The sequence below is a fragment of the Pantherophis guttatus genome, chromosome 1 (assembly GCF_059756535.1).
Source record: "Pantherophis guttatus breed Tessera chromosome 1, ASM5975653v1, whole genome shotgun sequence".
NCBI lineage: Eukaryota > Metazoa > Chordata > Lepidosauria > Squamata > Colubridae > Pantherophis > Pantherophis guttatus.
This window is the reverse complement of record NC_142063.1, coordinates 6,351,632-6,364,102: the sequence shown is the minus strand read 5'-3', so window position 1 is coordinate 6,364,102 and position 12,471 is coordinate 6,351,632. Positions and strand designations below refer to the sequence as shown.

The 12,471-nt window shown below is 46.6% G+C and overlaps 1 protein-coding gene across 1 annotated transcript in view; it reads right to left on the bottom strand.

Moving 5' to 3' along the window:
- Positions 1-614: 614 nt before the first annotated feature.
- The window catches only part of LOC117659342 (ceramide synthase 4-like), a 27,736-nt gene continuing 15,879 nt past the window's right edge, over positions 615-12,471 (bottom strand). The window contains exons 8-10 of the mRNA XM_087893322.1: positions 12,171-12,277; positions 2,736-2,892; positions 615-897 (exon numbers count right to left, since the gene is read on the bottom strand). Coding sequence (XP_087749448.1) covers positions 778-897; positions 2,736-2,892; positions 12,171-12,277 — 384 coding nt within the window. The 3' untranslated portion in view covers positions 615-777. The remainder of the gene's footprint in view (positions 898-2,735; positions 2,893-12,170; positions 12,278-12,471) is intronic.

Below are 12,471 nucleotides of genomic sequence, written 5' to 3'. Positions count from 1 at the left end.
GGAAAGATCGGGTCAATGTACTTTCAGCCCAGTCTACCCAGTGCAAAGAGAAAAGATCGGGCCAACATAGATTCAGCCCGGTCTACCCAGTGCCGAAGAGGAAAGATCGGGCCAACATAGATTCAGCCCGGTCTACCCAGTGCCGAAGAGGAAAGATCGGGCCAATGTAGTTTCAGCCCAGCCTACCCAGTGCGAAGAGGAAAGATCGGGCCAACATAGATTCAGCCCGGTCTACCCAGTGCCGAAGAGGAAAGATTGGGCCAACATAGATTCAGCCCGGTCTACCCAGTGCCGAAGAGGAAAGATCAGGCCAATGTAGCTTCAACTCGGTCTACCCAGTGTGAAGAGGAAAGATCGGGCCAACGTAGCAGTGCAAAGAGGAAAGATCGGGCCAACGTAGCTTCAGCCCGGTCTACCCAGTGCAAAGAGGAAAGATCAGGCCAACGTAACTTCAGCCCGGTCTACCCAGTGCGAAGAGGAAAGATCGGGCCAAAGTAGCAGTGTGAAGAGGAAAGATCGGGCCAACGTAGCTTCAGCCCAGTCTATCCAGTGCGAAGAGGAAAGATCGGGCCAACGTAGTTTCAGCCCGGTCTATCCAGTGCGAAGAGGAAAGATCGGGCCAACGTAGTTTCAGCCCGTTCTACCCAGTGCGAAGAGGAAAGATTGGGCCAACGTAGCTTCAGCCCAGTCTACCCAGTGCGAAGAGGAAAGATCAGGCCAATGTAGCTTCAGCCCGGTTTACCCAGTGCGAAGAGGAAAGATCAGGCCAACATAGCTTCAGCCCGGAAGCTGGCAGGTGGTCTGGCCATCAACGGTGCTGTTTTTCTGCTCTGTCATCTTGCCCATCTCATCTTCCTCCTCACTGCCCTCTGAGCCTTTCCGCACATCCTGTCCCATCTGCAAGAAAGAAAGAGAGATGTGGCTTCGGTTCTGCCGGCTGGAGTCCACAGGAGGGTGGGAGAGGAAGGAATATTTGTGTGTGTGTGTGTGACACAATCAGCCTTTTCCATTGGAAATGCACAACTTTTATACAACTGAATGGCTACACATAGGTGAGCCCAGAGCTGTTTGGAGGGAGGGATTTCACAAGTTTTAAGGGGTCACGGGTAGCTTTGCCCACCTGCAAGGCTAAGATATCCATGTTACCCATGGTGACATCTCTCCCAACCCTCAAACCCTCCACCAGGATCATCTCCCTTCTCCTAAAGACTCTGGGTCTGAGAATTTTGCTGGATCAGGATTGTACACATTGGGATCCATTTTATAGGTTGAAAAGTAAGGTGGGTGGCCCTCCGTAACAAATTGGAAGAAGGGTCTACGATTGGAAGAGATGCTGCAGAATGGAGTTCACCTTTTAGTGACATGAAGTGGTTCGTTAAGCGGAACATGTGGTGCCTCCATTGTAATTCCAAGGCCTCTCCCATCCCCTGAGTCACCACTGCTTCCCACCCCTCGGGGTCCCCTTTGTCCTGCTTTCCACCTCCAACAGATACTCCCATCCAATATCAAAGGGGTTGTCCCAAAGAAGAGAGATTCAGCACCAGAAGGCAGGACAAGAAGCAATGGGTGGAAACTAATGAAGGAGAGAAGCAACCTGGAACTAAGGAGAAACTTCCTAACAGTGAGAACGATCAACCAGTGGAACTACTTGCCTCCAGAAGTTGTGGGTGCTCCATTACTGGAGGTTTTTAAGACGAGACCTGGACAGCTGTTTGTCTGAAACAGATCCTGTTGTTTTCCCACAGTCCAAAGAGGAGTGGGAGGATGGGAGGGTGCTTTTTTGGGTCTTCAAAACCTCAAACCAACAGGTTGCCTGTCCTGGCCAGGAGGACAGAAGATGCCATCTTTGGGCAACCCAAGGTACGTGGCACACGGTCGTTGCACGAGGATTCCGAATGGATGTACTGAAAGCAATGGAATCAAGCAGATCTCTCTCTGCCCCACTGAATTCCCCCTCCCATCACCCCTCTTCATTGAGTGCATGACCAAAATCTGGACAGAGGCCATTTTTGCAGAAGGGAACAGAGCAAATCTCTGCCCAGTTTACCATTTGAAATTCAAACTGGGAGAAAATAAGTGGACCAAGGAGGAGGGCAGAGCGAGTATAAACAAAGAATTTCGCATCAGTCTCCCCACGGAGAAAAACTGAAAATGGAGAAGGATTAAAGGAAAGCGAATTGTGGTTCCCCCACTCCATCCCCCAAAAGATAGAATATAGGATAATAGAGTTGGAAGGGACCTTGGAGGTCTTCTAGTCCAACCCCCTGCCCAGGCAGGAAACCATACACCACTTCAGACAAATGATTATCCAACATTTTCTTAAAAATTTCCAGTGTTGGAGCATTTACAACTTCTAGATTAATTGTTCTAACTGTCAGGAAATTTCTCCTTAGTTCTAAATTGCTTCTCTCCTTGATTAGTTTCCACCCATTGCTTCTTGTTCTACCCTCAGGGGCTTTGAAGAATAGTTTGACTCCCTCTTCTTTGTGGCAACACCTTAGATATTGGAAGACTGCTATCATGTCTCCACTAGTCCTTCTTTTCATTAAACTAGAAATACCCAATTCCAGCAACCATTCTTCATATGTTTTAGCCTCCATCCCCCTAATCCTCTTTGTTGCTCTTCTCTGCACCCTTTCTAGAAACTCAACATCTTTTTTACATTGTGGCGACCAAATCTGGATGCAATATTCCAAGATTGGTCTTCAGCTCCAACCTCCCCAAGGATGCCTTACCGTGCCATGGATCAGGAATTTATAAATCATGATGCAGATCAGGTAAGACCAGGAGATGTAGAGGAGCTGAAGGACCATCAGGAGGGCGTTGAAGAAGTAGTAGCCAAAGAAAGGCTGGTAGAACTCCATGAAATAGTACTGTGTGTTATGGAGAATTCTTGGGGAGGGACAGGAGGTACAAAAAAAGAAGGGGAAAAAAGGGTTACTTTGATTAGTGCTTTTTAAGACTTGGATAATCAATCAGGTTAGGAATTCAGGATTACTATTAGGGTATCAAGAAGGAGAATGGATGAACTTTAGAATTATAATAATAGAGTTGGAAGAGACTTTGGAAGTCTTCTAGTCCAATCCTCTGCTCAGGCAGGAAACCCTATACTATTTCAGACAAAGGTTGTCAAATCTCTTCTTAAAAACTTCCGGTATTGGAGCATTCACAACTTCTGGAGACAAGTTGTTCCACTGATTAATTGTCCTCACTGTCAGGAAATTTCTCCTTAGTTCTAGGTTGCTTCTCTCCTTGATTAGTTTCTACCCATTGCTTGCCCTGCCTTTGTCTGCTTCTATAATTGAACTATAATTAAAATTATGATTGAAAGACTAAAATTAGATTGACTAGTGGCAACACTGAAATTTAAGTTGGGAATGTCACCTGCTGACAGAAGGAAAATATACAAGTCTGGGAATACTTATATGAAGGGTTGTGAAAATATTTAATGGGTTATATCTAACTACCTCGTGACCATTGGAGACTCAACTATGAGAACAAGGAAATTATTTAATTAAAGTGACCCCTGAATGTTGTGTTAGAAGATTGAATCTGTAAAGGGGATGTAAAAAGGCTTTTGACAACTCCTGAGACTATTTAAATGGAACTGATTGATTACCTATGGGATATAAAGAACTGTGATGAGTGTACTTCTTGAAGGGCAACTTTAGGTCTGGATAAATGGTTCTTGGACTATTGGACAAAAGTTGGATTTTTAAAAACAAAATAAGATGCTTCACAAGGAAGAAATGAGTGGAACTTTGAAAGAGATGGCATTGATTTTCCAAAGCACAAAGGACATTATGGAGAAAGGATTTAAGGAGACTATGGAAAAAATGGAAAATACTATACGAGGGATGATGAGTAAAGATCAAGATGCTCAGAAAAGGGAGGCGTTAATAGAAGAAATGGAGGAAAAGGATGAACCGAAGTACCAGCGAACAAAAGAAGAAGATAAGGAGGAGATAATAATAAAAACAACAGTGATTGATTAATTAAACCGGAGGGAAATATTTTAAGAGAGTTGAAAAGACAATTGGAGATACAGAAAGATACCTTTGAAAAGGGAGATAAGGGTTCGGGCAGATATTTTGGAAGCTAGGTAGTGGAAGAGGGTAGAGATGGGAGAAATACCAGTACTTAGATTGAATAGTTAACAAGTAGATGAAAACAGAGATAAAGATCCAAGAGAGGAATATGGGAGGCAAGTTAAAAAAAAAAAAGCATAGCTACTAAAGTATTGAAGTATTGAAGCGAGCAAGAGAGCAATAGAAAGGAAAGGATTTCTCTTTTTTGTTGTTGTTCTGATTTGCTTTTCTTCTTCTCTTTCTTTCCCTTCTTTTTTAGAATGGTGGCATGATTAGTATAGTATAGTATAGTTTATTGAATAGCCCGAAGGCCTTTTCAAACAAAACAGAAAAGAAAAAGGGAAAAAGATAAAACAGTTACAAAAATAGCACTCTAAAAATATATGATAGATGACATTAAAATTTTACAATATCAAATTTCAATAGCTAAGTTAGGTAGGATACAAAAAAAGTCTTTTAATAAAAGGGTGACATGATTAAAAGTTAGAGTAGAGATAGAAATAAGAGAAAGGGGGAATATTAATGTATACTTTTTTATATAAAAAGTAAAAGCAATAACAACAGAGAAGCTTAGAAATTGAATGGCAGTATTATTATGTATGATCAAATAATATGGTGAGTGGCATTAGAGCAATATATTAAAACAATATATTAAAACATCTATCATTAAATAATGATAGATTTTAACTCAATATAAATGTGTATTATTATTAGAAATATATAAGTTGGCTGAATGTAATAACTACAATTAATTTTACTAGTTTTATTTGTATTAAGATGTATGACATCCAGGTGCCACACTGTTCACATATTAATATGTATATGGAAAACAAAATAAAAAACTTGAAACAAAAAAAATCAATTACAGATGCCTGACAGGATTAGGACCAAGGAAGCCAATAATTAAGACCTTCACGAGCCTTTGAGAAACAAGTAAAACCTATCAAATAATAAAAGCACACAAAGCAAACCTCAACATTACAAAATACTGTAAACTGTATAAAAATCCTTGCACTCATCAAGCTAATTGGTCAGCTGTCCCAGAACTGCATGCTGTGGTTCTGTTTCCAATAAACAGAATCCTTCTTTCCAATCAACCTCCATTTTATTTCCAGCATCTTTCTCCCAGCTTGGAACTGGACTAGATTTCCCCCCCCCCACCAAATTACATGCAGCAGGGACCTGTTTTGTACCCCGGGTTAAAATCATGTGAGCCCAGAGAAATGTTCCTTTTTCTCCATCTAGCTAGGGAACAAGGAGGTCTTAGAAGAAAGCACCACTTGCCTGCAGTTTATAGCTTCAGATAATTCATTAGCCATATCTACCCATTCACACCAAACTAGTACCAGTCATTGACATGTGTTTGAATATTAGTAGCACAGATTGGTAGTTGGTTTGAGCTCCGAGTGTGGCAATTTTGGTTGCAAACATTTTGTCACCATTCGAGGAGATGTTGTCTGTGTGCTTTGAATTGTGCTCCTCTGTTAGAACACTGGTCTTTAAATACCCCTTATTAAAAAATGTGATGCAAATGAGCGTGGATGTTGTTTGTTAAATTTTGTTTATTTGCAATAAACAGACATATTGACCTCGATCAGGTCTATCAATCACTGAGAACGAAAGGACTATATCAACCGTGATCCTAAAGATAGCATTTAAATCGAACGAACGGAGATCCACCGCACCATCACAACAAAATCGTAACTCATCAGCTCATAAGAAATCAGACCACATCTCAACAACTACCAGCCAATCAAACAGTCCAAAACAAGACCATGACTCAGAAGCATCTGAACAAACAACATTAATTTACAACACACTATTTATTTATTTATTTATTTTATTTATTTATTGGTTCGATTTATATGCCGCCCTTCACCAAAGACTCAGGGTGGCTTACAATGTGTTATGTATGTAGATTTTGGGCGGGCAGTTTGAATTAACTGACCGTCAGCTGATTGGCTGACCACCACAGCTGGAAGGTATATAAAGGGAGCTGTTTCCCCTGGTCAGTTGCTGGATTCTCACCCTACAATAAAGAGCTGTTGTCACTCACTGCCTGGCTTGCTGAGTCCTCATTCACCCAACTTAACATTGGCGACGAAGGTGGGATTTTGAGGCCAGAAGACACGGAAAGAGCTGAAACCACGAGCCGATGAGAGAGCTGCAGACCCGAATTCAGCCAGGCGAACAAGCGGAGTACTTGGAGAATCTACCAACGATGTCTGCCTATGTACCACCAGCGACTTTCAAACCCCATGGAAGAGAAGTGGGGATCCTACATGTCCCACTTTGAATGCTTCCTGGTGGCCAGCAACCTACAGGGGCTACCCGACGTACGGAAGAAAGCCCTGTTCCTGAGCCATTGTGGACCCAAGGTGTTCGATATGGCCGAGGCCCTGTCGGAACCGAACTCGGTCCACACCATCTCGTGGCAAATGCTTCAGACGCTGCTGAAGGACCACTATGCCCCAACACCATCGAAGTACGTGCAGCAGTTCGACTTCTGGCAACGGCTGCAACACGAGGGAGAATCGATCAGTGAGTACGTCACTGCCCTGCTCAAGGCTGCAAACCAGTGCGAGTACCGAGACTTTGATGAGATGCTGCTAGAGCAACTAATCTGCAGAGTGAGAGATATTTGCTTGCAGAGAAGGTTGCTCGCAAAGACAAATCTCACACTACACATCGCACTGGACGAGGCGAGGGCTCAAGAATCCTCCTCCAAGACAGCCGAGAGACTACAGGGGACGGCGCAGAGCAGAACAGCACAGAAGTCAGCCCCGGTTCACCAGGAAACTGTAGGCACGGGGAGCGAGGAAGAGTTGGACGAGGAGGTCTGCCGGACCAAACAGGACCAGCAGGACCGGCGAGGCCATTGAGATGCCTGTGCCAGTTGTGGGGGACCCCATCGGTGCCAGACCTGCAAGTTCTGAGACACCATTTTCCGGCAATGTGAGCGGAAGGGGCATATCGCTAGAGTCTGCAGAGCCAAGCAGAACCCCCATTACAAGCCACAGAGGAACGCTAGCCAATCAGAGACAGCGCAGCGAACGAGACCAATCCGAAGGGCGGCTACAGGAGGAGCGCGAAATCCGAAGATCTCAAGGCCTGCACCATTCGAATCGGCCGGACCTGCACATCCCCCAGGGAGAAGATCTACACGACAGTCGACATCGAGGGGCATGAGTGCGCAATGGAGATCGACACTGGATCCCCAATTACCATCATGTCTTGAGACAAGCTAAAGAAGGCCATCCCCAGCATCCAGAGACGGCAACTACGGCACCAGCGGCTGGGACTGCGCGATTACCAGGGGAACTGCATCCCCGTGGAAGGAATCAGCAAGTTCCAGCTGGAGTATGGGGAATTCTGGGAGAAGCTTCCCCTCACCATGGTCAGCGGAAAGCTCCCAAGTCTCCTGGGCATGGACTGGTTCAGAGCCTGGGCATGGGATTCACCAGAGTCCGCAACGTGCGAAGTACCCTGAAGGACGACCTGATGCAAGAGTTTCAGGACGTGTTTGACGAGCGGCTTGGCAAGTATGTGGAGAGCCCTATTTCATTCAACCTCGACCCCAATATTGCCCCCATCCAACTGAAACACAGGAGGGTACCTTTCGCCTTAAAGCCCAAGATCGATGTGGAACTGGACAAATTAATCAAGCAGGGGGTGTTAGTGCCAGTCGATCATGCCCGATGGGAGACCCCAATTGTGACCCCCGTTAAGCCGGACGGGTCTGTGCGCATCTGCGCAGACTATAAGTGTACAATCAATAAGGCCCTGCAACAGAGCGCTTACCCGGTTCCGATCGTACACCATCTGCTGCATTCCCTAGGGCCAGGCAAGATCTTCGCTAAACTTGATCTTGCGCAGGCATACCAGCAGTTGCCGGTAGATGGCGCTACCACAGAGGGACAGACTATAGTAACACATAGAGGTGCCTTCAAGTGTACCAGACTCCAATTCGGAGTCAGCATAGCTCCAGGACTGTTCCAGAGCACCATGGAGCGACTGTTACAGGGGATCCCCAGGGTGGTCCCGTATTTTGATGACGTGCTCGTCACCGCAGAAGACGAACAGCAACTGGGAGAGAGACTGAGGCAAGTCCTAGGGAAGTTCAGAAGTGCAGGACTCAGGGTCAAATTCAACAAGTGCATGATCGCAGTCCCTTCTATGGAATTCTTGGGGTATCGGGTAGACGGAACCGGCATACACCCCACCGAGAGCAAGATTAGGGTGATCCAAGAGGGCCCCATCCCCAAAGACAAGGTGGAACTACAGGCATTCCTGGGACTATTGAATTTTTACGCAATCTTTCTAAAGGACAAGACAACAGTAGCAGAGCCCCTGCACAGACTGTTGGCCAAAAAGTCCGCATGGGTTTGGGGGAAGGCTGAAGCTACCGCGTTTGCTGTTGTAAAGAAACTCCTGTCGGCCAAGAGTTTTCTAATTCAGTAAATTCTATGCTTCCCCTAGTTCTAGTCTGTGACGCGTCCCCATTCGGCATGGGGCCGTCCTGAGCCATAGACTACCAAACGGCCTAGAGGCACCCATTGCCTACTACTCCCGGACTCTTTCAAGCACCGAAAGGAACTACAGTCAACTTGACAAGGAGGCCCTGGCCGCGGTCTCAGGAGTCAAGAAGTTCCACGAATACTTATTTGGCAGAGACTTTGACCTCATCACAGACTATTGCCCCCTCCTGGGTCTCATCGCAGGGGACCGACCCACACCGGCAGCCCTGTCTCCCAGGATGACATGCTGGGCCATCTTCCTGGCAGCCTACTCCTATCGCCTGGTACATCGACCAGGGGTGAGCATGGGCAACGCCGATGCCCTCAGCCGTTGCCCGTTACCGGACAGGATAGAGGACCCCACACCCAAAGTTCCCATCCTGCTAATTGACGTTTTGGACTTGGGGCCCATCACTTCAGCAGAGGTGGCAAGGGCTTCAACCAGAGACAACGTGATCAGGAAAATCACGAGTTGGGTCACGAGGGGGTGGCCGGAAAAGACTGAGGGCGGGGAATTCAAACATTTCGCTAACAAAAAGGGCGAACTAACAATGCAAGGGGGTTGTCTATTGTGGGATGATCGGGTCATTGTTCCCTTGTGCCTAAGGGAAAAAGTGTTGAAGCTGTTGCATGAGGGGCTGATCTGTCCCCGTCTACACACACACACAAACACAGCCAGCCGAGGGTTAAGAAAGTACTTGGCATGCACACAGGTCATTATCTCAAAGTTGGCAACAATATAAGCACCGTCTGCCAACAGCTTTACTGCAACAGATAACACAAAATTACATACGCATTGCAAATAGTCCAGCAAAACAATATCCCTTCAGCAGCTTCAGATGTTGTTCAAGTGACTAGCCAAAGTTAGTTTTTGTTCATCACGGAGTTTTACCAGCCACCACCCTCTCTTATATAGTCTCTGGGGTGTGGTCCAGTGACTCAGTTCTAATCCCTAGCACGCCTCCTTAACTGCTGCAACTGTTTATCACGCCTTCGTTGGCGTGCATCCAGGAACAACGCTTCTCCTTCCTCGCCCTCATCAGAGACACCTGGCTCCTGGCTAATCTCCTCTCCCTCGGCCGGCACCTGAGACAGTGCCAGAGGGGAGGGGCCTGGAGAGGGAGGCCTGGCTGACTCCTCTCCCTCATGTTTGGAGCCTTCTTCCTCCAATGAGATAAGCTCAGAGGGCGGGGCCACAACAGGGGCACCCTGGGATCATGAGGATGAAGAGGCTAGCTAGGAGTTATGTTTGGTGGCCCCTAATGGATAAGGACATCACTGAGTGGGTGGGGAAGTGCCAGCCCTGCCAGGAGTCGAGGCCAGATCCCCCCACAGCATCGGTCAGAGAATGGGAACGGCCCCAGGGTCCCTGGTCCAGGATCCATATAGATTTCGCTGGCCCATTCCATGGGCAGCTATTCATGGTCGTCGTGGACACTTTCTCAAAGTGGTGGGAGATCAGACTCATGAAAACCACTACCACTGACACTGTCACTAGAGAGTTAAGGCAATTGGTCGCCACCCATGGCCTACCGGACACCTTAGTCTCAGACAACGGGCCCCACTTCACGGCCACGCAGTTTGAGGGGTACCTAGCAGAGTGGGGATCAGACACGTACTCTCCGCCCATCTGGCTAGCAATGGATTGGCGGAGAGATTTGTGAGAACAGCTAAGGAAGCCATCTCATGCCTAAGCCCCGGGGACTGGCAAGAACGGATAGACAAGTTCTTAACAGCCCAACACGCCACACCTTGCACCGCCATAGGCAGGAGCCCAGCAGAGCTTCTAATAGGAAGAAAGCTCCGGGGAGTCCTAGACAGGCTACACCCTTTATTCCACTGACAACTTCAGAGGAGCAGAGAAAAGACTTAGAGAGTTCACAGTAGGGACGCCAGTGTTCGCTAGAAACTACGGGACCAGGCCCCTCTGGGAAACCGGGACAATCACAGAGGTCACCGGGCCCAAGTCTCATAGGGTAGACATGGGAGATGGGAGGATTTGGCGGTGGCACATTGATCAGCTACGGAAGCGTTTAACCATCGACACAGAAGACATCTTCAACGAACTGCTCCCTAACTACCAGCCGAACTCCAGACCTAACTCAAGCCCGAGTCGAGCGGAGGATTTAGCTGTCGGCTCCGAGATCCAGCGCTGCCCCATCACGGAAGATCGACCAGCCGAAGAATTCGCCCACAACGAATTCTTGGAGGTTCCATTGGCAGAGCAAGGAGAAACAGGGAGTTCCTCCGACCTGCTCGACGCCACACCTCTGACTGAACTGCGCAGGTCAACTAGGGTGTGGGCACGCCCTAGTCACCTGAGAGACTATGTATGCTAATGTCCACCCCAAGTGACTTCTGGGAGGGGAAAAGTGTTATGTATGTAAATTTTGGGCAGGCAGTTTGAATTAACTGACCGTCAGCTGATTGGCTGACCACCACAGCTGCAAGGTATATAAAGGGAGCTGTTTCCCCTGGTCAGTTGCTGGATTCTCACCCTACAATAAAGAGCTGTTGTCACTCACTGCCTGGCTTGTTGAGTCCTCATTCACCCAACTTAACACAATGTGTTAAGCAATAGCCTTCATACTTGTGTATATACCTGCTTAGTAGGGCTTTGCCCCCCGCCCCCCAAGTGGTGTTCTTTTTTATACAAAGTCAGCTTATTGCCCCCACAATCTGGGTCCTCATTTTACCTACCTCGAAAGAATGGAAGGCTGAGTCAACCTTGAGCCTGGTGAGATTTGAACTTGCAGTAATTGCAGGCAGCTGGTGCTACTTAACAGCACTTTAGTCTGCTGCGCCACCAAGGCTCTATTTAAACCAAACACCATGTCTCGGTAACAACAGCCAATCAATAATCAGACTGTGACTCAGAAGTAACAAACAAAATTCATACCATTTTGCATCACATTGAAAAAAGAAGTATTTAAAGACAATTCAAAGAGCAGTGACGACGTCTCCTCGAATGGTGACAAAACGTTTGCAACCAAACTGCCAAGCTTGGAGCTCAAACCCTAGTACTGGTCATCTTCCCTTAGAGACCACGATTTGGACCTACATCTTGGCCGTTAAGCAAAGCGATTGCTAAGTGAAACTCTTCCTGTGCTTATGATCCAACTTCAGCTTTCCTTTGTTTTATGGAACTGCAAAGTTACCAGTGAGAGAACAGGTGGCCAGGAGACATTTACATCACCGTTGTAACTGCAAACGGTTGCTCAACGAGGCAGTTGCTAAACAGGGACTACCCAAAAAGATGTTTTGTTGGCTATTTGCAACTGTTTAATTCTTCAGAGCCCCCTTTCCCCTTCTGCAATCACCAACCTTTATTTTCCTAAAAGCACCATTGTCTACTCCTACAACCCAGGTGGTTTCCTGCCTTGGAGGTAACCTCCTACCTCTGGCTTAGTTTGATGGGCTATATTATATACACTAATCCTATTTGTTTGTAGCAATGACAAACTGTGAGGTGTGCAGAGTGTCAACAAAAAAAAAAAAAGTCCAGATGGCACTGCAATTGGGCCATCCAAGCCCCACCATTTTTACATAAATTCCTGAAACGTACTTGGAAGGAAAAATCACCAGATGGATGAACATGAAGACTGCCGCGAAGAGGAGGAAGGATGTGTCACATGCTTTCCGCCATTTCAGGCAGCTAAACAGCTTTGTGGACTAGGGAAAAAGAAAAAAAAAAACAAGCAGAAACTATTGAGGAGCTGAGGTTCCTGTTGTGAGAAAGCTTGACTTTTAGGATACAATGGAAATTTTCTCTGAATTTAAAACTACAGTGCCTATCTTTTCTTTTCTTTTCTTTTTGTAGTTTGGAAAACAAAAAGAGAAACGGGGACAGAACAAAAGAATAACAG